Source organism: Triticum urartu, chromosome 3A, assembly GCF_056163025.1.
Source record: "Triticum urartu cultivar PI428250 chromosome 3A, HENAU_Tu73, whole genome shotgun sequence".
Classification (NCBI taxonomy): Eukaryota; Viridiplantae; Streptophyta; class Magnoliopsida; order Poales; family Poaceae; genus Triticum; species Triticum urartu.
The window spans coordinates 494,042,324-494,069,168 of NC_141875.1; the positions used below are offsets into that span (position 1 = coordinate 494,042,324).

The 26,845-nt window shown below is 45.3% G+C and overlaps 4 protein-coding genes across 7 annotated transcripts; 3 read left to right on the plus strand and 1 right to left on the minus strand.

The window, feature by feature from the left end:
* Nucleotides 1-42: 42 nt before the first annotated feature.
* LOC147980241 (uncharacterized) lies at nt 43-8,846 on the plus strand. The gene is made up of 3 exons (XM_087547443.1): nt 43-930; nt 1,848-8,430; nt 8,535-8,846. Exons 1-2 carry the CDS (start codon nt 254-256, stop codon nt 3,286-3,288), a joined length of 2,118 nt encoding a protein of 705 aa, XP_087403569.1. The 5' UTR covers nt 43-253; the 3' UTR covers nt 3,289-8,430; nt 8,535-8,846.
* A 4,706-nt stretch (nt 8,847-13,552) lies between these two features.
* On the plus strand, nt 13,553-15,494 carry LOC147980242 (uncharacterized). The gene is given in 2 exon segments (XM_087515529.1): nt 13,553-13,560; nt 13,699-15,494. Coding segments are annotated over 2 exon segments (1,656 nt in total). The 3' UTR covers nt 15,347-15,494.
* On the plus strand, nt 15,380-17,388 carry LOC147980243 (uncharacterized). The gene is made up of 3 exons (XM_087547444.1): nt 15,380-15,591; nt 15,694-16,647; nt 16,738-17,388. Exons 1-3 carry the CDS (start codon nt 15,382-15,384, stop codon nt 17,227-17,229), a joined length of 1,656 nt encoding a protein of 551 aa, XP_087403570.1. The 5' UTR covers nt 15,380-15,381; the 3' UTR covers nt 17,230-17,388.
* Nucleotides 17,389-18,375: 987 nt separating this feature from the next.
* On the minus strand, nt 18,376-26,613 carry LOC147980244 (uncharacterized). 4 transcript variants are annotated; one of them, XM_087547448.1, is made up of 7 exons: nt 25,179-26,613; nt 24,849-24,978; nt 24,684-24,754; nt 24,156-24,240; nt 19,833-22,338; nt 19,405-19,554; nt 18,376-19,142 (listed from the first exon to the last, which is right to left on the minus strand). In XM_087547448.1, exons 5-7 carry the CDS (start codon nt 19,905-19,907, stop codon nt 18,558-18,560), a joined length of 810 nt encoding a protein of 269 aa, XP_087403574.1. In that variant the 5' UTR covers nt 19,908-22,338; nt 24,156-24,240; nt 24,684-24,754; nt 24,849-24,978; nt 25,179-26,613; the 3' UTR covers nt 18,376-18,557. The 4 variants fall into 4 exon arrangements, with proteins under 4 accessions (XP_087403574.1, XP_087403573.1, XP_087403572.1 ...); XM_087547447.1 differs by having other exon boundaries at nt 19,833-22,416; nt 25,179-26,612; XM_087547446.1 differs by having other exon boundaries at nt 19,833-22,682; nt 25,179-26,612.
* Nucleotides 26,614-26,845: the final 232 nt, after the last annotated feature.

A 26,845-nucleotide genomic window follows, 5' to 3' on the forward strand; every position in this document is an offset into this window, starting at 1 on the left:
CACGGAGTACCTTGGCGCACTGGTCCCCTGCCACGCCACGTTTCTCGTACGTTATGGTACGTGTCGCCCCGAACAAGTGGAGACTGCATCGGCACCTTATCCTTTCCCTGCAGGCTCGTCTGCTTCTTCTCAATCCTTCATTCCTAATCAGAGGAGAGTGAGGCGAGCTGGCCGGGCTGCTCTTCGTCGGGGACGCTACCGTTTAGTTGCCCGCGCCAACGGCCAGCTACTCGCCGGGATTCGCTGTGTGCCCATGTACATCCGCCTTCCAGAAGCCATCCGAGGGGCGGCCCGGCAACGCTCGCGCGGAGGTCCCGACTTAGGAGGTGGCGAGGCTGTGCGGCTCGCGGCTGAGCTGCTCTTCGCCGGGGTCGCCGTCTTCTCCGTGCGCCATGCTGACAGGAAGCTGGTCGCCGACTTCCCGGGGATTCGCCGCGCACCCAGGTACTCCACTGCCTCCCCAGTAGCTGTCCGAGCGGCGGACCGCGACGCGCGCGCGAGTGTCCAATGGCTCCGGTGGTCTGATGAGCGTGGCTGCCGGCCATGGCCGTGGTCGTGTGCCACTGCCTCTCCCGCTGGAAGGACGGAGGCTCGCGGCCAAGATCCGGGGAGAAGGAGCTCCGTGACGGCGAGCTCCTCTAGGAGCAGGGCGACCACGTACTCCAAGATCACGACGACGACGACAAGCTTTGAGGCTCCTTCGGGCAACCTTAACGAGGAGGAGGGTGGCATCTGGATGAGGATTAAAATCACGCTGGAGTCACTGTGCTGTCCTCTGACGACACATGTGGCGGCCCATTATCTTCAAGACGGCGGCGGCTGGACCTCCCTGCCAGCCTGCCAGGCCAAACTCCACAAGCTGCAGCTCACGGATCCAATCCAGGAAATGTCCTGCCAGCTAGTGCCATGGTTCCTCCACGGAAGGAGCAGGTGAATTACTTGCTATTACTTAGAACTGCTTTCTTCTTTCTTCATTCTCCTATTACAAATGCTACACCATATGGTTGTTTGATGATCTGTTAATTCTGAGTAAATAGCATAAAACTACTAGTTTACAGGCTTTGGTTCCAAAAAACTACCATTTTTTAATTTTTCTCAGAAAGCTACCAAACGCGCGGTCCGCTGTTTCAAAAAGCCCAAACCCGCGGTGACTAGCGATTTAGCTGTTTTTCTGACGGATTGGGCCCACATGCCAGGCCACCTGGCCACGCGCGCTCACGGCGCGGCCGTTGACGGCCGTTAGCCGACGCGGTCCGGTCGGAACCAAAGTAGGCGGTCGGGCCAGACACTCTCTCGCTCCCCCTCCTCTCCACCTCCTCTCCCCCGCAGTGACCTAGGTGGGCGATGGCGGCGGCGCAGCCAAATGTCGTCGGCGGCGAGCTATTGAGCCAAGGCGGCACCGGCCAGGAGGGCGGTGGACAGTCAGAGGTGGACAAATGGCTAGGCAGCTCGAGCTTCCCGGCGCAGCGGTCGCAGCAGCCATCACCGCCCGCGGCTCCTGTGGATCCGCTGAGCTCAGATCCGGAAGTCCGCGCGGCCAGGGAGTGGCGAAGCGCATCCACGCTGATCCAGCAGGCGGCCACCATTGGGCGTCGTCCTTTGGTGGAGTGAGGTAAACACTGTTTGTTCTTAGCATGCTACTGTATTTTTGGGTGCTTTAGTTCAAATTAGAACTAGAGATAGTAATTGTTTGTTCTTGGCATGCTGCTGTATTTTATTGGTTAAGTCAGTGTAGAAGAAAGTGCATTTGGTTAGTTCATTTGGTCAGTGCATTCACTGTAATTAGAAGAAAGTATAGTAATGTTCAGTGACTTAAAAAACGGTTGTTTGTCAATTTAATCCTACAGCTTAGATGAAGAGATTTGGGACTTGAGGCTACATTTCCAAGGAATAGATAATATGGAGAAAAAGTATTCAGTTTCCTTAGATATCAGTTATCTGACCATATTAGCATTGGTTGAGTTGGAGGGCTATGGCATGGATGCATTTCTGACATATGTAAAAGAAGAGGGAAAGGGGCTGGAGGGTGTGGAGGCCCTGGATAGTGAGGAGGCATTAGAGGAAATGCTTGACTTATCTGTTGATAATAAGGTACTGAACATCAGTGTCAGAAAAGCTATTGATCCAAGCCCAGCAGATGAGGAACAGATCCCCATTGATCATGATGGTGATCCTGTTGTTTACAGAGTTTCACAAGAAGGTGTTCTGTACCCTGCCTCTAATGCTAGTTTGCCAGCTTTAACCCCTGATGAGCCCTACATGAACACACAGCAAAGCAGCAATTTTAACAAAGGGAAAACAGTTGTGGAAGAAGAAGATGTGGAAGAAGAAGATGTAGAAGAAGCAGATGAAGAAGAAGAAGCAGATGAAGAAGAAGATATGGTGCGATCTATGATGTCTCTTACCGATTTACCGCTATCTTTTTGGGGCTATGCTTTAGAGACTGCCGCATTCACTTTAAATAGGGCTCCGTCGAAATCCGTTGAGACGACACCGTATGAATTATGGTTTGGGAAGAAACCTAAGCTGTCGTTTCTAAAAGTTTGGGGATGCGATGCTTATGTCAAGAAACTTCAACCTGAAAAGCTCGAACCCAAGTCGGAAAAATGCGTCTTCATAGGATACCCTAAAGAAACTATTGGGTATACCTTCTACCTCAGATCCGAAGACAAGATCTTTGTTGCCAACAATGGATCCTTTCTAGAGAAAGAGTTTCTCTCGAAAGAAGTAAGTGGGAGGAAAGTAGAACTTGATGAAGTATTACCTCTTGAACCGGAAAAGGGCACAACTCAAGAAAATGTTTCTGAGGTGCCTGCACCGACTAGAGAGGATGTTAATGATAATGATCAAGATACTTCTGATCAAGCTCCTACTGAAATTCGAAGGTCCACAAGGACACGTTCCGCACCAGAGTGGTACGGCAACCCTGTCTTGAAAATCATGTTGTTAGACAACGGTGAACCTTCAAACTATGAAGAAGCGATGGCGGGCCCGGATTCCAACAAATGGCTAGAAGCCATGAAATCCGAGATAGGATCCATGTATGAAAACGAAGTATGGACTTTGACTGACTTGCCAGTTGAACGGCGAGCCATAAAAAATAAATGGATCTTTAAGAAAAAGACAGACGCGGATGGTAATGTGACCATCTATAAAGCTCGGCTTGTCGCTAAGGGTTATCGACAAGTTCAAGGGGTTAACGACGATGAGACTTTCTCACCGGTAGCGAAGCTAAAGTCTGTCCGAATCATGTTAGCAATTGCCGCATTCTACGATTATGAGATATGACAAATGGACGTTAAAACGGCATTCCTTAATGGTTTCCTTAAGGAAGAATTGTATATGATGCAGCCGGAAGGTTTTGTCGATCCTAAGAATGCTGACAAGGTGTGCAAGCTCCAACGCTCGATTTATGGGCTGGTGCAAGCATCTCGGAGTTGGAACATTCGCTTTGATGAGATGATCAAAGCGTTTGGGTTTACACAGACTTATGGAGAAGCCTGCGTTTACAAGAAAGTGAGTGGGAGCTCTGTAGCATTTCTCATACTATATGTAGATGACATACTTTTGATGGGAAATGATATAGAACTCTTGGACAACATTAAGGCCTATTTGAATAAGAGTTTTTCAATGAAGGACGTTGGAGAAGCTGCTTATATATTAGGCATCAAAATCTATAGAGATAGATCGAGACGCCTCATAGGTCTTTCACAAAGCACATACCTTGATAAGATACTGAAGTTCAATATGGATCAGTCTAAGAAGGGGTTCTTACCTGTGTTACAAGGTGTGAAATTGAGCTCTGCTCAATGTCCGACCACGGCAGAAGATATAGAAGAGATGAGTGTCATTCCCTATGCCTCAGCCATAGGTTCTATTATGTATGCCATGCTGTGTACCAGACCTGATGTAAACCTTGCCGTAAGTTTGGTAGGAAGGTACCAAAGTAATCCCGGCAAGGAACACTGGACAGCGGTCAAGAATATCCTGAAGTACCTGAAAAGGACTAAGGAAATGTTTCTCGTTTATGGAGGTGACGAAGAGCTCGTCGTAAAGGGTTACGTCGACGCTAGCTTCGACACATATCTGGATGACTCTAAGTCACAAACCGGACATGCGTATATTTTGAATGGTGGGGCAGTAAGCTGGTGCAGTTGCAAGCAGAGCGTCGTGGCGGGATCTACATGTGAAGCGGAGTACATGGCAGCCTCGGAGGCAGCACATGAAGCAATTTGGGTGAAGGAGTTCATCACCGACCTAGGAGTCATACCCAATGCGTCGGGGCCAATCAAACTCTTCTGTGACAACACTGGAGCTATTGCACTTTCCAAGGAGCCCAGGTTTCACAAGAAGACAAGGCACATCAAGCGTCGCTTCAACTCCATCCGTGAAAATGTTCAAGATGGAGACATGGATATTTGTAAAGTACATACGGACCTGAATGTAGCAGATCCGTTGACTAAACCTCTCCCTAGAGCAAAACATGATCAACACCAGAATTCCATGGGTGTTCGATTCATCACAATGTAACTAGATTATTGACTCTAGTGCAAGTGGGAGACTGTTGGAAATATGCCCTACAGGCAATAATAAAAGCATTATTATTATATTTCCTTGTTCATGATAATTGTCTTTATTCATGCTATAATTGTGTTATCCAGAAATCGTAATACATGTGTGAATAATAGACACCAACATGTCCCTAGTGAGCCTCTAGTTGACTAGCTCGTTGATCAACAGATAGTCATGGTTTCCTGACTATGGACATTGGATGTCATTGATAATGAGATCACATCATTAGGAGAATGATGTGATGGACAAGACCCAATCCTAAACATAGCACAAGATCGTTTAGTTCGTTTGCTAGAGTTTTCCAATGTCAAGTATCCTTTCCTTAGACCATGAGATCGTGTAACTCCCGGATACCGTAGGAGTGCTTTGGGTGTACCAAACGTCACAACGTAACTGGGTGGCTATAAAGGTAGACTACGGGTATCTCCGAAAGTGTCTGTTGGATTGACACGGATCAAGACTGGGATTTGTCACTCCGTATGACGGAGAGGTATCACTGGGCCCACTCGGTAATGCATCATCATAATGAGCTCAAAGTGACCAAGTGTCTGGTCACGGGATCATGCATTACGGTACGAGTAAAGTGACTTGCCGGTAACGAGATTAAACGAGGTATTGGGATACCGACGATCGAATCTCGGGCAAGTAACATATCGATTGACAAAGGGAATTGCATACGGGGTTGCTTGAATCCTCGACATCGTGGTTCATCCGATGAGATCATCGTAGAGCATGTGGGAGCCAACATGGGTATCCAGATCTCGCTGTTGGTTATTGATCGGAGAGTCGTCTCCGTCATGTCTACCTGTCTCCCGAACCCGTAGGGTCTACACACTTAAGGTTCGGTGACGCTAGGGTTGTAGGGATATGTATATGCAGTAACCCGAATGTTGTTTGGAGTCCCGGATGAGATCCCGGACGTCACGAGGAGTTCCGGAATGGTTCGGAGGTAAAGAATTATATATAGGAAGTGCTGTTTCGGCCATCGGGACAAGTTTCGGGGTCACCGGTATTGTACCGGGACCACCGGAAGGGTCCCGGTCCCGGGGGCCCACCGGGTGGGTCCACCTGCCCCGGGGGCCACATGGGCTGTAAGGGGTGCGCCTTGGCCTACATGGGCCAAGGGCACCAGCCCCAAGAGGCCCATGCGCCTAGGGTTCCAAAAGGGGAAGAGTCCCACAAGTGGAAGGCACCCCCTAGGTGCCTTGGGGGGAGGGAAACCTCCCTTGGCCGCCGCCCCTAGGAGATTGGATCTCCTAGGCCGGCGCCCCCCCTTGGCCCTCCTATATATAGTGGGGGAAGGAGGGTTTTTTGATCCTTGCCTTTGGTGCCTCCCTCTCCCTCTCCAACACCTCCTCCTCCTCCATAGTGGTTGGCGAAGCCCTGCCGGAGTACTGCAGCTCCATCACCACCACGCCGTCGTGCTGCTGTTGGAGCCATCTTCCTCAACCTCTCCTTTCCCCTTGCTGGATCAAGAAGAAGGAGACGTTACGCTGACCGTACGTGTGTTGAACGCGGAGGTGCCGTCCGTTCGGTGCTAGGATCTCCGGTGATTTGGATCACGTCGAGTACGCCTTCCTCATCCCCGTTCTTTGAACGCTTCCGCGCGTGATCTACAAAGGTATGTAGATGTAATCCAATCACTCGTTGCTAGATGAACTCATAGATGGATCTTGGTGAAACCGTAGAAAATTTTTTGTTTTCTACAACGTTCCCCAACAGTGGCATCATGAGCTAGGTCTATGTGTAGTGTTTGTTGCGCGAGTAGAACACAATTTGTTATGGGCGTAGATTTGTCAACTTTCTTGCCGCTACTAGTCTTATCTTGCTTCAGCGGTATTGTGGGATGAAGCGGCCCGGACCAACCTTACACGTACGCTTACGTGAGACCGGTTCCACCGACTAACATGCACTAGTTGCATAAGGTGGCTGGCGGATGTCTGTCTCTCCCATTTTAGTTGGAGCGGATTCGATGAAAAGGGTCCTTATGAAGGGTAAATAGAAGTTGACAAATCACGTTGTGGCTTTCACGTAGGTAAGAAAACGTTCTTGCTAAAACCCTAATTCAGCCACGTAAAACTTGCAACAACAATTAGAGGACGTCTAACTTGTTTTTGCAGCAAGTGCTTTGTGATATGATATGGCCAAAGTTGTGATGAATTATGAATGATCTATATGTGATGTATGAGATGTTCATGCTATTGTAATAGGAATCACGACTTGCATGTTGATGAGTATGACAACCGGCAGGAGCCATAGGAGTTGTCTTTATTTTTTATATGACCTGCGTGTCATTGAGAAACGCCATGTAAATTACTTTACTTTATTGCTAAAGGCGTTAGCCATAGTAGTAGAAGTAATAGTTGGTGAGCAACTTCATGGAGACACGATGATGGAGATCATGATGATGGAGATCATGGTGTCAAGCCGGTGACAAGATGATCATGGAGCCCCAAGATGGAGATCAAAGGAGCTATGTGATATTGGCCATATCATGTCACGTTTATTATTTGATTGCATGTGATGTTTATCATGTTTTTGCATCTTGTTTACTTAGAACGACGACAGTAAATAAGATGATCCCTCATAATAATTTCAAGAAGTGTTCCCCCTAACTGTGCACCGTTGCGACAGTTCGTTGTTTTGAAGCACCACGTGATGATCGGGTGTGATAGATTCTAACGTTCACATACAACGGGTGTAAGACAGATTTACACATGCAAACACTTAGGTTGACTTGACGAGCCTAGCATGTACAGACATGGCCTCAGAACACAGAAGACCGAAAGGTCGAGCATGAGTCGTATAGAAGATACGATCAACATGAGGATGTTCACCGACGTTGACTAGTCCGTCTCACGTGATATCAGACACGGCCTAGTTAACTCGGATCATGTTATACTTAGATGACTAGAAGAGGGATGTCTATCTAAGTGGGAGTTCATTGAATAATTTGATTAGATGAACTTAATTATCATGAACTTAGTCTAAAATATTTACAATATGTCTTGTAGATCAAATGGCCAACGTAGTCCTCAACTTCAACGCGTTCCTAGAGAAAACCAAGCTGAAAGATGATGGCAGCAACTATACAGACTGGGTCCGGAACCTGAGGATCATCCTCATAGCTGCCAAGAAAGATTATGTCCTACAAGCACCGCTGGGTGACGCACCTGTTCTCCCTGCAGAACAAGACGTTATGAACGCTTGGCAGGCACGTACCGATGACTACTCCCTCGTTCAGTGCGGCATGCTTTACAGTTTAGAGCCGGGGCTCCAAAAGCGTTTTGAGAGACACGGAGCATATGAGATGTTCGAAGAGCTGAAAATGGTTTTCCAAGCTCATGCCCGGGTCGAGAGATATGAAGTCTCCGACAAATTCTTTAGCTGTAAGATGGAGGAAAATAGTTCTGTCAGTGAGCACATACTCACTATGTCTGGGTTACATAACCGCTTGACTCGGCTGGGAGTTAATCTCCCGGATGACGCGGTCATTGATAGAATCCTCCAGTCGCTTCCACCGAGCTACAAGAGCTTTGTGATGAACTTCAATATGCAGGGGATGGAAAAGACCATTCCTGAAGTATTTTCTATGCTGAAATCAGCAGAGGTAGAAGTCAAGAAGGAACATCAAGTGTTGATGGTCAATAAAACCACTAAGTTCAAGAAGGGCAAGGGTAAAAGGAACTTCAAGAAGGACGGCAAGGTAGTTGCCACGCCCGGCAAGCAAGCTGCCGGGAAGAAGCCAAAGAATGGACCCAAGCCCGAGACTGAGTGCTTTTTATTGCAAGGGAAGTGGTCACTGGAAGCGGAATTGCCCCAAATACTTAGCGGACAAGAAGGCCGGCAAAACAAAAGGTATATGTGATATACATGTAATTGATGTGTACCTTACCAGTACTCGTAGTAGCTCTTGGGTATTTGATACCGGTGCAGTTGCTCACATTTGTAACTCAAAGCAGGAGCTGCGGAATAAGCGGAGACTGGCGAAGGACAAGGTGACGATGCGCGTCGGGAATGGTTCCAAGGTCGATGTGATCGCCGTCGGCACGCTACCTCTTCATTTACCTACGGGATTAGTTTTAAACCTCAATAATTGTTATTTAGTGCCAGCTTTGAGCATGAACATTGTATCGGGATCTCGTTTAATTCGAGATGGCTACTCATTTAAATCCGAGAATAATGGTTGTTCTATTTATATGAGAGATATGTTTTATGGTCATGCTCCTATGGTGAATGGTTTATTTTTAATGAATCTCGAGCGTAATGCTACACATGTTCATAGTGTGAGTACCAAAAGAAGTAAGGTTGATAGTGATAGTCCCACATACTTGTGGCACTGTCGCCTTGGTCACATAGGTGTCAAACGCATGAAGAAGCTCCATGCAGATGGACTTTTAGAGTCTCTTGATTATGAATCATTTGATACGTGCGAACCATGCCTCATGGGTAAAATGACCAAGACTCCGTTCTCAGGAACAATGGAGCGAGCAACCAACTTATTGAAAATCATACATACTGATGTGTGCGGTCCAATGAGTGTTGAGGCTCGCGGTGGCTATCGTTATGTTCTCACCCTCACTGATGACTTGAGTAGATATGGGTATATCTACTTAATGAAACACAAGTCTGAAACCTTTGAAAAGTTCAAGGAATTTCAGAGTGAGGTTGAGAATCAACGTGACAGGAAAATCAAGTTTCTACGATCAGATCGTGGAGGAGAATACTTGAGTCACGAATTTGGCACACACTTAAGAAAATGTGGAATAGTTTCACAACTCACGCCGCCTGAAACACCTCAGCGTAATGGTGTGTCCCAACGTCGTAATCGCACTCTATTAGATATGGTGCGATCTATGATGTCTCTTACCGATTTACCGCTATCTTTTTGGGGCTATGCTTTAGAGACTGCCGCATTCACTTTAAATAGGGCTCCGTCGAAATCCGTTGAGACGACACCGTATGAATTATGGTTTGGGAAGAAACCTAAGCTGTCGTTTCTAAAAGTTTGGGGATGCGATGCTTATGTCAAGAAACTTCAACCTGAAAAGCTCGAACCCAAGTCGGAAAAAATGCGTCTTCATAGGATACCCTAAAGAAACTATTGGGTATACCTTCTACCTCAGATCCGAAGGCAAGATCTTTGTTGCCAAGAATGGATCCTTTCTAGAGAAAGAGTTTCTCTCGAAAGAAATAAGTGGGAGGAAAGTAGAACTTGATGAAGTATTACCTCTTGAACCGGAAAAGGGCACAACTCAAGAAAATGTTTCTGAGGTGCCTGCACCGACTAGAGAGGATGTTAATGATAATGATCAAGATACTTCTGATCAAGCTCCTACTGAAATTCGAAGGTCCACAAGGACACGTTCCGCACCAGAGTGGTACGGCAACCCTGTCTTAAAAATCATGTTGTTAGACAACGGTGAACCTTCGAACTATGAAGAAGCGATGGCGGGCCCGGATTCCAACAAATGGCTAGAAGCCATGAAATCCGAGATAGGATCCATGTATGAAAATGAAGTATGGACTTTGACTGACTTGCCAGTTGAACGGCGAGCCATAGAAGATAAATGGATCTTTAAGAAGAAGACAGACGCGGATGGTAATGTGACCATCTATAAAGCTCGGCTTGTCGCTAAGGGTTATCGACAAGTTCAAGGGGTTGACTACGATGAGACTTTCTCACCGGTAGCGAAGCTAAAGTCCGTCCGAATCATGTTAGCAATTGCCGCATTCTACGATTATGAGATATGGCAAATGGACGTTAAAACGGCATTCCTTAATGGTTTCCTTAAGGAAGAATTGTATATGATGCAGCCGGAAGGTTTTGTCGATCCTAAGAATGCTGACAAGGTGTGCAAGCTCCAACGCTCGATTTATGGGCTGGTGCAAGCATCTCGGAGTTGGAACATTCGCTTTGATGAGATGATCAAAGCGTTTGGGTTTACACAGACTTATGGAGAAGTCTGCGTTTACAAGAAAGTGAGTGGGAGCTCTGTAGCATTTCTCATACTATATGTAGATGACATACTTTTGATGGGAAATGATATAGAACTCTTGGACAGCATTAAGGCCTACTTGAATAAGAGTTTTTCAATGAAGGACCTTGGAGAAGCTGCTTATATATTAGGCATCAAAATCTATAGAGATAGATCGAGACGCCTCATAGGTCTTTCACAAAGCACATACCTTGATAAGATACTGAAGTTCAATATGGATCAGTCTAAGAAGGGGTTCTTACCTGTGTTACAAGGTGTGAAATTGAGCTCTGCTCAATGTCCGACCACGGCAGAAGATATAGAAGAGATGAGTGTCATCCCCTATGCCTCAGTCATAGGTTCTATTATGTATGCCATGCTGTGTACCAGACCTGATGTAAACCTTGCCGTAAGTTTGGTAGGAAGGTACCAAAGTAATCCTGGCAAGGAACACTGGACAGCGGTCAAGAATATCCTGAAGTACCTGAAAAGGACTAAGGAAATGTTTCTCGTTTATGGAGGTGACGAAGAGCTCGTCGTAAAGGGTTACGTCGACGCTAGCTTCGACACAGATCTGGATGACTCTAAGTCACAAACCGGATACGTGTATATTTTGAATGGTGGGGCAGTAAGCTGGTGCAGTTGCAAGCAGAGCGTCGTGGCGGGATCTACATGTGAAGCGGAGTACATGGCAGCCTCGGAGGCAGCACATGAAGCAATTTGGGTGAAGGAGTTCATCACCGACCTAGGAGTCATACCCAATGCGTCGGGGCCAATCAAACTCTTCTGTGACAACACTGGAGCTATTGCACTTGCCAAGGAGCCCAGGTTTCACAAGAAGACAAGGCACATCAAGCGTCGCTTCAACTCCATCCGTGAAAATGTTCAAGATGGAGACATAGATATTTGTAAAGTACATACGGACCTGAATGTAGCAGATCCGTTGACTAAACCTCTCCCTAGAGCAAAACATGATCAACACCAGAATTTCATGGGTGTTCGATTCATCACAATGTAACTAGATTATTGACTCTAGTGCAAGTGGGAGACTGTTGGAAATATGCCCTACAGGCAATAATAAAAGCATTATTATTATATTTCCTTGTTCATGATAATTGTCTTTATTCATGCTATAATTGTGTTATCCGGAAATCGTAATACATGTGTGAATAATAGACACCAACATGTCCCTAGTGAGCCTCTAGTTGACTAGCTCGTTGATCAACAGATAGTCATGGTTTCCTGACTATGGACATTGGATGTCATTGATAACGAGATCACATCATTAGGAGAATGATGTGATGGACAAGACCCAATCCTAAACATAGCACAAGATCGTTTAGTTCGTTTGCTAGAGTTTTCCAATGTCAAGTATCCTTTCCTTAGACCATGAGATCGTGTAACTCCCGGATACCGTAGGAGTGCTTTGGGTGTACCAAACGTCACAACGTAACTGGGTGACTATAAAGGTAGACTACGGGTATCTCCGAAAGTGTCTGTTGGGTTGACACGGATCAAGACTGGGATTTGTCACTCCGTATGACGGAGAGGTATCACTGGGCCCACTCGGTAATGCATCATCATAATGAGCTCAAAGTGACCAAGTGTCTGGTCACGGGATCATGCATTACGGTACGAGTAAAGTGACTTGCCGGTAACGAGATTGAACGAGGTATTGGGATACCGACGATCGAATCTCGGGCAAGTAACATATCGATTGACAAAGGGAATTGCATACGGGGTTGCTTGAATCCTCGACATCGTGGTTCATCCGATGAGATCATCGTGGAGCATGTGGGAGCCAACATGGGTATCCAGATCCCGCTGTTGGTTATTGACCGGAGAGTCATCTCAGTCATGTCTGCCTGTCTTCCGAACCCGTAGGGTCTACACACTTAAGGTTCGGTGACGCTAGGGTTGTAGGGATATGTATATGCAGTAACCCGAATGTTGTTCGGAGTCCCGGATGAGATCCCGGACGTCACGAGGAGTTCCGGAATGGTTCGGAGGTAAAGAATTATATATAGGAAGTGCTGTTTCGGCCATCGGGACAAGTTTCGGGGTCACCGGTATTGTACCGGGACCACCGGAAGGGTCCCGGGGGCCCACCGGGTGGGTCCACCTGCCCCGGGGGCCACATGGGCTGTAGGGGGTGCGCCTTGGCCTACATGGGCCAAGGGCACCAGCCCCAAAAGGCCCATGCGCCTAGGGTTCCAAAAGGGGAAGAGTCCCACAAGTGGAAGGCACCCCCTAGGTGCCTTGGGGGGGAGGGAAACCTCCCTTGGCCGCCGCCCCTAGGAGATTGGATCTCCTAGGCCGGCGCCCCCCCCCCTTGTCCCTCCTATATATAGTGGGGGAAGGAGGGTTTTTTGATCCTTGCCTTTGGTGCCTCCCTCTCCCTCTCCAACACCTCCTCCTCCTCCATAGTGGTTGGCGAAGCCCTGCCGGAGTACTGCAGCTCCATCACCACCACGCCATCGTGCTGCTGTTGGAGCCATCTTCCACAACCTCTCCTTTCCCCTTTTGCTGGATCAAGAAGAAGGAGACGTTACGCTGACCGTACGTGTGTTGAACGCGGAGGTGCCGTCCGTTCGGTGCTAGGATCTCCGGTGATTTGGATCACGTCGAGTACGCCTTCCTCATCCCTGTTCTTTGAACGCTTCCGCGCGTGATCTACAAAGGTATGTAGATGCAATCCAATCACTCGTTGCTAGATGAACTCATAGATGGATCTTGGTGAAACCGTAGGAAAATTTTTGTTTTCTTCAACGTTCCCCAACAATCACCGCCCGCGGCTCCTGTGGATCCGCTGAGCTCAGATCCGGAAGTCCGCGCGGCCAGGGCAGTGGCGAAGTGCATCCACGCTGATCCAGCAGGCGGCCACCATTGGGCGTCGTCCTTTGGTGGAGTGAGGTAAACACTGTTTGTTCTTAGCATGCTACTGTATTTTTGGGTGCTTTAGTTCAAATTAGAACTAGAGATAGTAATTGTTTGTTCTTGGCATGCTACTGTATTTTATTGGTTAAGTCAGTGTAGAAGAAAGTGCATTTGGTTAGTTCATTTGGTCAGTGCATTCACTGTAATTAGAAGAAAGTTCAGTAATATTCAGTGACTTAAAAAACGGTTGTTTATCAATTTAATCCTACAGCTTAGATGAAGAGATTTGGGACTTGAGGCTACATTTCCAAGGAATAGATAATATGGAGAAAAAGTATTCAGTTTCCTCAGATATCAGTTATCTGACCATATTAGCATTGGTTGAGTTGGAGGGCTATGGCATGGATGCATTTCTGACATATGTAAAGGAAGAGGGAAAGGGGCTGGAGGGTGTGGAGGCCCTGGATAGTGAGGAGGCATTAGAGGAAATGCTTGACTTATCTGTTGATAATAAGGTACTGAACATCAGTGTCAGAAAAGCTACTGATCCAAGCCCAGCAGATGAGGAACAGATCCCCATTGATCATGATGGTGATCCTGTTGTTTACAGAGTTTCACAAGAAGGTGTTCTGTACCCTGCCTCTAATGCTAGTTTGCCAGCTTTAACCCCTGATGAGCCCTACATGAACACACAGCAAAGCAGCAATTTTAACAAAGGGAAAACAATTGTGGAAGAAGAAGATGTAGAAGAAGAAGCAGATGAAGAAGAAGAAGCAGATGAATAAGAATAAGATGTACCAGAGGAAGAAGATGAAGTTGAAGATGACAAATCATCTTCAGATTTTGAGTTCTTTAGGGGTGATTACAGAGGGGAGAAAATTTCTTACAAAGCTTGGTGTAGGGGTGAAGATGAGGCTGGCACTGATACTGCAGAGCACTTTTGTGCAGCTAACTCAGAACCTTCTGAGTTTTGGGTGGAAGAACCAGTTGTTTCTGAAGATGAAATAGTAGAGGATCCTGCTGTAACTACAAAAGCAGCCAAAAAGCTTAAGCCAGTTAGAAAACCTGGCCCAACTAGCAAGTCTCACAGTGAGCCTGAGCACAGCAAGTTTGAAGATTATGTCCCTGAAGCTGATGAGTACTGTTTTCCAGGTGATTTTGGCATAAGTGATGAAGATGATGCACCAAGGCTGCCATCTGGAAGGAAGAGTAGGAAGAAGCAGAAGAAGGAGAGGATATGGTATGATCCATCAAGGCCTGATGCACATGAGCAGTTTGCAATGCATTTGTGCTTTGAAAATGTAGTTGAGTTCAGAGAAGCACTTAAAAAATTTCATGTGAGGACTCTTAGGAATTTTGAGTATCACAGAAATGAACCAACTAGGGTTATTGCTTGGTGCTCTGACAGAAAACATGGTTGTGAGTTTTACATAGTTGCCTTCAAGATAGCTCATGAGGCAACTTTCAGTATCAAGAAGATGAACCTGGATCACACTTGTGGAGCAAGTGGAGAGAACACAAAGGTGACAGTCAATTGGGTTGCTAAGGTTTGTGAGGATACAGTCAGATCCAACCCTGGAGCTGGTGTTGACACAATTATGTCATACACAAAGAAGAAGTTTGGTGTGCATGTGCCTAAAAGCTTGGCATATAGGGCAAGGAAGCAAGCAGTTGAGGTTGTGCAAGGAGATCACAAACTCCAGTATCACAGAATAAGGGACTACCTGCAGTGTGTGCTAGATACTAACCCTGGTAGTAGGTGCATAGTAACAACACATGAGGACCCACTTAACCCAGCTCCTACCCCAAGGTTTCACTATATGTTTTACTGCTTGTTTGCATGCAAGGAGGGTTTTCTGAATGGATGCAGGCCATTTATAGGTAAGTATTCAGAAATTTATATGCTTTTTAAACATTGATGTACTTAGGCACTCATGTTATCATGTTAGCAGGTATGGATGGTTGCTTCATCAAGCTAAGCACTGGTCAGCAGATATTGGCAGCTACAGGGAGGGATGGCAACAATAACATCTTCCCAATAGCTTTTGGTGTTGTTGATAAGGAAGAGACAGACAGTTGGACATGGTTTCTCACACAGTTGAGAACAGTCATTGGAACTGGCAATAAGTTTGGCAAATACACAATTATGTCTGACAGGCAAAAGGTATTGTTCTGAACCTAGTCTTTACATTTGCCTTTACATTTGCCATGAGTAAAATGTTATTTAGTAGATGAGTAACACTTAAGATTACCTTACATTGAACAGGGATTGTTGAATGCAATAGATGATGTATTCCCTGACTCTCCACAAAGGTTTTGTCTTAGACATATTTATGCCAATTTCCAATCTGCTGGTTTCAGAGGAGAGGAACTTAAGAAACATGTAGATCAGGCTGCCTATTCCTTTACCAAACATGGACATGATTTAGGCATGGAGAATTTGAAAAAAGAAAGTTTAGAAGCTTGGCAGTGGTTGTCACAGATACCAGAGCATACCTGGGCTAGGTATAAAATGGACACTGTGTGCAAAACAGACCTGGTAGTAAACAATCTTAGTGAGGTTTTCAATAGAATGATATTGGATGTTAGGAACAAGCCAATCAGGAATATGTTAGAGGGCATAAGAACAAAGCTGATGATTAAGTTTCAGAAGATCAGAGAGAAGATAGAGACATGCAGATGGGAAATCACACCTACTTATTCAGAGATTTTAGAAGAGGGGAAGAAGTGGGCTAAATATTGTGAAGCATACATGGCAGGGCCAGGGATATGGCAGGTCACAAGTAGCTCTGAAAACACATATTGTGTTAATTTGAACAATAAGACCTGTGACTGTAGGAGGTGGGACATGACAGCTATCCCCTGCAGTCATGCCATTGCTGCAATGCAGAAAGTGAAGATACACCCTGAAGACTATGTTTCTGCTTTTTTCAAGAAACCCATGTATTGTGAAACATATAAGCACACAATATTCCCTGTGCCAGGTCCTGACCATTGGCCTCATACACCTGGTGATGATATTTCTTCCCTTGTGTTTAGAGAAAAGAAAGGTAAAAAACAAACTACCAGGAGGAAAGGCCTGTTTGAGGTGCCAGCTAAAAAGGATACTTCTAGGATTGGTACAGTGACATGCAGCAACTGCAAGAAGCAAGGGCATAGGATCAACAATTGTGGTGTCCCTTTGAAACCTAAGTTCCAGATGAGGCTGAACAAGCACCAGGTATGTCCATTCATTCCATTGTTACATTCATTGCATTGTTACATTCATTTTATTTGTAGGAAAATAGTTCTAACTAATATTGTTGTGTAGGAAAATAGAGCAAACTACTCTGAGGCTGGTTCTTCAATGGCTGCAACTGCACAAAGGCCACCAAGGGTACCTGCTGCCTCTGCACCTGCACCAACTCCTCCTCCAACAACAACTGAGTCAACACAGACAGCTTTTAGGTCAAGGAAGAGGGAAGCACCAGCTACAACAGCAGCACCACCACCTCTCAAGAAGAGCAGGACCAACACCTCTTCTGCAACAGTAGTACCACCTCCCAAGAAGAAGAACACAACTATTTCTGGCAATGGATCAAGGTCTTCTCCAGCAAAGAACACCAGGTCATCAAGGTCTTCTCCAGCAAAGAACACCAGGTCATCAAGGTCTTCTCCAGCAAAGAACACCAGGTCATCAAGGTCTTCTCCAGCAAAGAACACCAGGTCAGCTGCTGCCAATAGAGCTGTGCAGGATGGGTCAAAGAGGGTCAGGAAGCCATCTAATAGGCTGAAAGATTACTTTTATGCAAGTGGTAACTAGCTGAAGTTGTTGAACTCCAAGTGCTTGATATTGTTTGATTTGGTTTGTAATAACATTGCCTCACTAAGTACTTCATACTGCACTGTTTGATTTGGTTTGTAATATGGTACTGTATGTGGATTCTGCACTTGTTTGCAACTTCATTTCATCTGTAACTTTTATCTATATGTGGATTCAACACTTGATATACACCTTACAGATAGAAACATAGATAGAAAGATAGTCTCATAGATAGAAAGATATCTATTTGACCAAGTGCATTATATGGTACTGAGAGCACTGACCAAATGCATACATTTATTCAGAAACATCCACATGTTACATAGATAGATGTCTAGATAGATAGATAGTCTCATAGATTACATAGATAGATAGTCTCATAGATTACATCCAAATCTCACAAAAACTACCAAAACTCTCTCTCAAATTGACTTACAGATAGAAAGATAGATAGCTAGATCAGTCATAGCGCTCAAAGAAACGGACCCACTTGGCCCTAGTTGCTGGATGAGGAGCCATGACTACCCTAATCCTTGCCCACCTAATTATCTCCATGAATGATCTTCCCCTGCCTCCAGTGAAAACCAGCTCTAGTTCTTCATCATTGCACTTATCCAGTACCTTGTTGGCGAGTCGGCGGTTGAACTCCTCTTGCTGCTCATCCTGGGCCGCCTCTAGGGCCCTCTGCCTGCGCCTCCTCCTCCTCCTCCTCTGTGCAGCTGCTGCTGTCCTAACCTCCACAGCCTCCCCCTCTTCCTCTGTGACATCTCCCATGTCAGTATCCATCTGTAGGGTTTCTTTTGGGTGGCGGCTGGTGGAGTGACTGCGAAAGGGTGGGGGTGGGGAGGGGTTTATATTGACAGATGGATGGGGTTGGGTTTAGTAGGCCTAGGGTTGCATTTGGTCAAAGAATAGTGGGCCACCAAGCCCAATTAACCACAGAAATAATATATGTAGGCTAACAAATAACATCTAAAAGATAGAAGATCAAGTTGAACACTTAATAGCATACAAGATCCATTTCCACAACTTAGTAGCATAAGAGATCCATTTTCCACTACATAATAGCATAAGAGATCCATTTTCCACTACATAATAGCATAAGAGATCCATTTTCCACTACATAATAGCATAGGAGATCCATTACAACACTTAATAGCATAGGTGATCCATTACAACTTAACAACATAGTAAATAAGGTTTTTACACTAGGTTAAACTTCACATTCCCCCAAAATGTACACCCATAATCACTTGCAGTCATGCCAGGCCACATCCTTATATAAAGGCCTTTGGATGTACTTACTTCACCAACATATCAAAGCCACTTCAAGAATCAAGGATGGCCTTGATTTGCTCTAACTTCTCCTTGCTGCCATACCCTTCTTTCAGCAGCTCAGCAACAACAAGCTCAAGCTTTGCCTTCTCCTTCTTAAGAACATCTCTGTCAACTTGAACATCCTTCATAGCCTTCCTGGTGTTCTTGATGATATCAGCTTGGCTCTGCAAAATGCACCTCTGCTCTTTTGCAAGTTTGAGCTTTTCCATCTGCACCTCCAACATAGCTTTCTCCTCTAGCTCCTTCTTCTTCTTCTCAAGTTCTTCCTCCTCCACTTGTTTCTGGTGCACCTTCTTGTCCACCCTACCATCCTGCCAATCAAACATCTTGGATACATCATCAACAAGCTTGGTGTACTCAATGCAAAGCTTGTCATTTTCAGCCCTAAGCTTGGCCAACTCCCTTTCATGTCCACTCTTAAGCCTGGCCAACTCCTTCTCAAACTTCTCCTTGTCCTGTACCCTTCCAAAGTTCTGCTCATGGAACATCTCCCATAGCTTGCACAAACATCTCTGAAGAACAGTTGGCCAAGGCCCATCAACCCACTCTACAACACCATAATTCACACCATTTTCCTGCATTTATAAATGTGATAAGTTATTACAAATGGACTAGGAGCTTATTTCAGTTCCATGATTAACTTGTATATACTTGATAATTTCTAACAATGAATAACATAAATGAGATGTGATAAGTTATTATAATGCCATGATTAAGTTTCCAAAGTAACAAAAATACATAGCAGAAAAATGTTTATTGGCATCATATCAAACAAAGTGCTGCATCATATCAATCATCAGTGACCATACATAGCAGAAAAGTTTATTGCCATCTAACCTGGACTGGGCAGCCATAGAAACGCCTTCCTGTTAAAGGCCCTTCAAAAGCAACACGCTTAATAGGCCTCATTTGATGCAGAATGCACTTGGGATGAGCAAGCTCAAGTTGGCCACAGAAAAGGGGCTCCACAGTGGTGTCTGGTTCCTCCTGCAACCAAAATAACCAGCAAACACTAGTTTCAATCTGCACTCAACACCAGAATATACTTGCACGCTTCATTAAACATGAACACTAAAAAAATCGCCAACTCAGCATGAACCCTAACACTGTACTGAGATGAACCCTAGCTTACATCAATCCTACAATCAAACCCCAGCCTCACTATTGAACAAGAATCCTACAACACCAACACTACACTTAGCAAGATCCATGGCCTACTCGGCCTACTAGCACCTAACCCTAACCCTAGGTGGCAAAGAACTTACCATAACTCCCATATCCATGCTGACGACCTCGCAGTCCTCCTCCGAGCTAGTTTCCTCGTCGTTCCAGGAAGGCATGGTGGCAAGGAGGTCAACGGCGAGCCACCTCAAAGACGGCGAGCGGCGGCGAGCTCGTACTGAGCAGGGGAGTGAGAGCAGGGGAGTGAGCGAGCAGGGAGAGAGTGAGTGAGCAGGAGCGACCGATCGAGGAGGTTTATTTACCCCCGTTCCGACCGGGCCGCGTCGGCTAACGGCCGTCAACGGCCGCGCCGTGAGCGCGCGTGGCCAGGTGGCCTGGCATGTGGGCCCAATCCGTCAGAAAAACGGTTAAATCGCTAGCCACCGCGGGTTTGGGTTTTTTGAAACAGCGGACCGCGCGTTTGGTAGCTTTCTGAAAAAAATCAAAAAATGATAGTTTTTTGGAACCAAAGCCTGTAGATCAGTCATAGCGCTCAATGGCAATGTGGTTCATCAATAGCCATTAGCGGTACATGCACGTGTGTTGGGTTTAATTTCAGTGATAGTTTGACTTAGTGGTCACTTGCTTTGTCGATCTTTGCCCATGGAGTTTGGAATGCTCATATGATTTCTATTCGAAAAGTTTCCGAAATAGGAGGAACTTGGCAGCCATTCCATTAGTGACCTTCAGATAAGGTGTTGTTCCATGCCTTGTGCTTATCTTGCCAAGAACAAAAGAAGTGCTTACTCTGCGTCATGTTATAATTTCTGATTCAGTAAACAAGTGGTCATGTATCTGGAGGAACGAGGAAGACGGACAGGAGGAGTTTGGTGCCAATTCTACAGGCGTAGAGGATTTTCCTTTGGACTATTATTAGGGCTGTTTGTAGTTATTAATAGAATTATTAAGGGAGAGAAAGGAGGACCATTGGATTATAACGGACGCCAGATTCTACCTGCTACAGCATCTGTACAGTAACAACTGTATAGCAGAGGAGCCCAACCCAGTGTGTCGTGTGTATAGCACTGCTGTTTTCAGACCCTCCCAGCCCTGACGTGGTCTCTCCCTTACCCATGTTGCAGCGACTGTGCTGTAGGCTATAGCATTGCCGCCGGTGTTGAACTTGACAGGTATGTGCTGCTCACTGGCAAGTTGAGCGCACGGGGCAGGTTCGTGGTGTCCGGGGACCTCCTCATCGACAGCGCAGGAGGGTGGTGTTCGAGGAATCGCACAAGTTTCTTTTCACAAAGCGTGTGCTCGAGATGGAGGACGGCATCTTTTCATACCTCATCGTTTTATGTGAGCATTGGATTGAATTTTCAGGGCATGAACTCTGAAGCTGTTCATGAGCTTCCTCCACCAATTAGACCGATGCTATGTAATTACTGGAGCTCCGAAGCTACAGTTACGGGATCCAATCTTTTTAGACCCTTGACATCACATACCTCACGCGATGTGTTAATGCTGTTCTATATATACCTGACATAGCATTTTAACCATGCTATAAAACTAAATTTACCATGCTACAAAGTAAACTTGCCATGTTAGTTCACCTAATGAATCCTTTGTGCAGGGAGTTCTAGCGACGCATTATACAAGGAGCTATGGCATGCTTGGGCTAGGCCGTTGATCACAGTGCCTCGCCAAGGTGAAAGGATTTACTACTTTCCGCATGTTTATATTGGAACAGGTATGTCTCACCGCATTGGTGTTTGCTCTTCTTGATGCCCTATAACCAATGAATAAATTTGCTAATCAACACAAACAGTAGCTATTTGTGTTATGGGACACTGCTTTGTTCTTGTGTTAAAAATGACAATATGACTTTGTTTATGCGGAATAATCATCCAGGTATTTAAAGTTCATCCACGTACATATTTAGAACCTGATATTCTCTAGTGCGACAAACATCTTTGCTAACTGATAAAAGCAACAACGTAGGTAAATAAACTCATTTTCACATGTTATGACAAAATGATTTCTTCCAGATCACAAAAAAACAAAGAAAACATAGTACTAATACATAGAGACTGTATAATTGTTAAGGCTACTTTAGGAATTAATTTGGGAATAGACTGAACATATCAGGATATACACGAGTTGACTGCAAAGAAAAGAAATCATCATCTACTAATACTGTACTAAATGAACATTATCCATTCACATCTCCAGTATTGTACTATTATACATTACAGAGAATGACTAACAGTACTCGTTCTTCTCTTAAAGCTGTCAAGAAAATACAGTCAGTAGAAAAGTTAGAAGGATTTTGAGCACTAAACTCCAGTTATCAATACACCGGACTGTCTACCGATCTCCAACCGGTTAATTTAAGAATCATCACATTTACCAATAAGGGGGCAATTGTCTGTAAGATGTGATTTGCTTGCATGCATTTCATAGATAAATATGTGCATAAAAGTTAGGACTTGCCTACATACCTGGATATTTACATTCACATAGAGACAATATATGTTCAATTCACATGTAGGACACAAGAATGTATAGTCACAAACTCACAATTCCATGGCAGCAAAAATCTTCAATAATCTGTGAACTCCATAAACAATGATATTATAGATCTCTTGTTTTGTTGATATATTGACATATAGGAGAAGGAGATGTAGTCTACAGGAGAGAAGCAACCATCAATGGTGTTAATCTCACCTCTTCATAGTACCACCGGTCCAAAGGCACTCAAGTAAAAATCAAAACACAAAAACGACAAATGGCACTGGGAGTTTGGAGCCCGCCCATCTGATTTAGATGATCTGGGAAAGAGCAATGATTTTGCCCTCTTGTGGATTTAAAATACAATTAGAAAAGTTCACTGAACTGATGAATGGGTGTTTTAAGCTAACCCAACTTCCTTAGTTTTGAAAATGAACAAATCCCTGTCAAAACATAATTTAATACATCATATTTATGCAGACATTGCCAATTCAATTTTCTGGTACGCATTTGTTAAAAAATAGGAACTTCTAGTACAACATATATATATGCAGGAGTATATATCAGAAAGTATGGTAGAGTTCTTTTGTTATTAGAATGCTCCCTCTTGTGAGTTTAATAGCAGTTTAGGATAAAATCCTGGATCGCTACACCAGTCACTAAAGTTGAGCGTTAGATGGCTTCAAAGATCCAGCTGATGGTGATAAACTGATGATGCACAGTCAGTTTCCTCCTCAGGACAAAGCTTGCACGCAGCCCGGGCCAATTGGGCTGATCAGAAAGGCAAAAGAAATCGAAACCCACCCTATTAGACTTCCTACACACAAGCACTGACACTTCAAACACACACACACACGCACGCACGCGCAATGTATAATAGGTGTGCTAATGCCTAAAGTGCCAGAACAAATCATGCTCCTATGCACATCACAACAGACATGCATAAACACATCACAAATTTCTGAAGAAAAAGGTCGGGGTGTCACAAGGCTACATGATTTTCATAGGAAAGACTTCTGGTCATGTGTCATCTAAAAGTATATGCATGCAAGGACCTTTTCTCTCTTGAACTTGGAAACATCTACCTGCCTGGAAAGATGCTAGAAGCATGATGCAGACCAGCAGCAAAGTATTTTTTTCCCTAAGAAGCTACAGAGAGAGAGCAGTGAGCCAGTGATCCTCACCTAGCTAGTGTGTGTGCGCGCACACACACACACCCACATCAAGCCAACACACCATACACGCAGCAGCAGCATGCAAGCAACAAACACGCGTGTGGCGCAGCGCACACGGAGCCAGAGACACAACCAATAAAGCGTGGAGGAGACACAACCAATAAAGCATGGAGCAGACGGTCACGCTTGCCATCGAGCCGTTCACACTAAAAGGGATCAAAGAGTAGGACATTTCTATTTGTAAACCTTATCATCGTAGGGAGTAATCATCAAACAGAGAAACAAAAGGAAAAGAAAAGCAAGAAGTTCCCTTCCTCCATCCGTTTTTTATTTTCTTTCACTTATATACATCAGACCAACACACAAGCACTTTATAAAAACATAATTCCCAATTCAAGAACAGGTTGAATATTAGAGCACCACATACTACTCTTCGTAAAGTAAAACCGGGCAAGCCAAGTCATGATTATGCTATTAGTCAGTAGGTACATTACACAGCTTGTTCATGCGAAGAACATCTGCTATTAGATTCTTATAACCACACTTCATGTTTCTATTTTACAAATAAAAATAAGTGATCTCACTACAGTAAAAAACAAACACATATATAGCTGACAGAATTACCCTGCGAAACTATCAGCAAGGTAGTAGCAAAATATTATACTATCCTAATCATATTACTAAATTACAATTGACTGACTCTAGTCTAGGTTTTAAATTTGAAAAGGGAGAACAACTCACCATGTTGTTTGATTTCTTCTTGGACCCATGTTTCCTATCACCAGTCCCCTTCATGCCGCCCGAATCCTCATTGATCTCTGCAAATCTTTGAATGAAAGCATCCAAATAATCAATATGTATATACTCCCTCCGTCCCAAAATAAGTGACTCAACTTTGTACTAACTTTGGTACAAAGTTGAGTTACTTATTTTGGGATAGAGGGAGTACAAAGTAGAAAAATCAATTTAATAAAAGATATCTAATTGATGGAAGGAACTTCATTTTATAATGGAATTCACTCCATCAGGCAAACTGTGATGTTTTGGCATCCACGGTCAAAACATCAACATAAAATTCAAATATTTAGACATCACAATAAGTCAAACACGATGTCGTAAAAAGCAGAGTTTTTCTCAATCATTCATGTGGGACAAAATACATAGTTGGTATGCTTAATAATAAGTTAACAAAGATGACACCCAAACACTAAATCTTTGGTTTCACCAAAACACATTAATATTTGCCATGTATAGTCTAGCCCTCAATACCTGACACAATGGAACTCTCTTTTCCCTAGGCAAACAGCAGTAATGTAGCAGTAGCACTTCTTTCCCATGTACTATGTTGGACAGAACAAATATTAGATGCTGAAAAATCATGTTACACATGAAGCCAAATAAGCATTTCTGCATAAACCAAAAGGATAAACTCACCCTGGGGTAGACTGCAATCATCTGATAACCACATCAATCCTGTATAATCTATTCAAACAGATTCATCGGTCAAAATATGACAAATAGCATCCATCGTGTAGCTTTATTAAGGGTACTGTTTGATGCCGGGCTGCAAAGCATAAACACTTGTTACTACATTTAAATCTATGCTGCTAAAAAAATAGGTAAGTGGTACGAATTATGAAAAATATATAACACCCTTTGCCAAGGATTCCAAAAACTAAAAAGAAAAGGATGCCCAGTATGGGCTCTTCTATATGCGCACTTTATATTTCCTATATGAAAAGGAATAAGAGATGAACCACTAACCTAGCAAGCAGTCAAGCGAACCTGATGGTACTGGTGTCTTGCCATCGAGGTCAATGCGCTTGACTTGGCCCTGCGTGCTATTGCCTTCACGCCGTAAGGCTTTCTTACTCTTGTCGTCCTCTCCCTCAAATGCAGTGTACATACACTATAGAGAAAATGTAAGGAACTGAACAGATGACATATCCTTCATCAATTCTTAATAAAAAACTAGAAAAGTTCAGTTTTTCTCATTGGCTCATAAGCCTTCTCTTCAATCCTTTCTTCTCACAGAGAGTTTTCCTCTCCCTCCAATGCAAGGAACAACAAGTGCATACACCATAGAGAGAATGTTAGCAACTGAACATATGCCATGTCCTTCATCAATTCTTACAAAAAACTGAACTGAAAATGAAGCTCTTCTCATTGGCTCATAGCCTTCTTTTTAATCCTTGCTTCTCATACAGTGTTTCCAGATTCACAAATAACCAAATAAGGAGGCAACCAACAACATATAGTAGCACATATTAGCAGCCTATAAGTAGAGTCAGGCCAAGCAGCAGCCAAGCTTGGCAGCAGCAGAACCAGCAGCAAACACATATACCAACACAAATCGAAGGGAGGTGGGGCTCTTGACCAGAATCAGACTCTTCTCACCCTCTCTTTCTTCTCCTCCTCCTCTTTCGAGGCTGCACCATCGTCGGCCAGCATGTCGATGTCAATCTTGTCAATGAGCTCGTCTTTGGTGCGGCGCCGGTAGCGGTCGGGACGGTTGGGGCCCCATCCCTGGGCGAGCGCCCGGACCCAGCTCTCGAGTCGGGCACGGTCCAGCAGCCTGACGGTGGGTTCATCGACGGCCACGCTGCCGAGGGCGGCAAGGAACTCGTGGGGAACGAAGGCGAGGCCGGTGTTGGCCCTTGCGAGGGCGTCGGCGTCGTGGGCGGCGAGGAAGGGGTTGACGGTGGTGGCGGGGGGAGGAGACAAGGGGGGAGTGGATGCGTGCGGGTGGCGGCCCTTGGTCTTAGCCCAGACCAGCTCCCCGGCGGCTAGGGTCTGGGGCCAGGGCTCGGGATCCTCGGTCGCCACCCTCCCCTGCTCCTTGCAACGGTGGCGGCATGGGAGAGAGAGAGAGGAGGAGGAGGAGGAGGAGAGGTGGCGGCGCGAAGATCTGCACCCGATCCAGAATCATGGCGCACGGCGCGTGATGCCGGTGACCTGCGCCCGACCCGGCTAGACCGACAACTGCCGCCCCCACTGCTGCACCTCAAGCGCCGGGGAGAGAAGGCAGCGTCGGCCGCCCCGTGCCAAGAAGAGGGTGGAGCCGGCGGCGCGGCGGGAGGTAAGGAAGGGATCGGGGGAGGGGAGAGCAGGGGAGAGGCACGAGATATTTTTCACCCCGGTCGATCCAGGTTTTCATCGCTCCTCTCGCTCCCAGAAACCCATCTCCACGCTGAAGAAGCAAAAAACCAGCTGATCCCTGGACCCCCACAGTTAACAAGGCCCACCTGTCATTTACCCATTGTACAAGTCATGTATGTACAAAACAACTGACGGTTTACCAGGCGCCAGCAGCCAAAAAAAGCCTGTAGCAGCTCGATCGGGTGGACCACGACGTCGCGCGCGAGCGATGCCGCTAGAATGGCGGGTACTCTAGCAGATGAAAGTTTGTTACATGAAAGCATGCAGATGCA

Coding starts and splice junctions, on each gene's coding strand:
- LOC147980243 (XM_087547444.1), top strand. CDS start 15,382: ATGGATGGTTGCTTCATCAAGCTAAGCACTGGTCAGCAGATATTGGCA. Junction 15,592..15,693: donor TTATGTCTGACAGGCAAAAG/GTATTGTTCTGA, acceptor TACATTGAACAG/GGATTGTTGAATGCAATAGA. Junction 16,648..16,737: donor TGAGGCTGAACAAGCACCAG/GTATGTCCATTC, acceptor ATTGTTGTGTAG/GAAAATAGAGCAAACTACTC.
- LOC147980241 (XM_087547443.1), top strand. CDS start 254: ATGTACATCCGCCTTCCAGAAGCCATCCGAGGGGCGGCCCGGCAACGC. Junction 931..1,847: donor TTCCTCCACGGAAGGAGCAG/GTGAATTACTTG, acceptor TTAATCCTACAG/CTTAGATGAAGAGATTTGGG.
- LOC147980244 (XM_087547448.1), bottom strand. CDS start 19,907: ATGCCTTCCTGGAACGACGAGGAAACTAGCTCGGAGGAGGACTGCGAG. Junction 19,555..19,832: donor GCATGGATATGGGAGTTATG/GTAAGTTCTTTG, acceptor TTTTGGTTGCAG/GAGGAACCAGACACCACTGT. Junction 19,143..19,404: donor TCTATGGCTGCCCAGTCCAG/GTTAGATGGCAA, acceptor TTATAAATGCAG/GAAAATGGTGTGAATTATGG.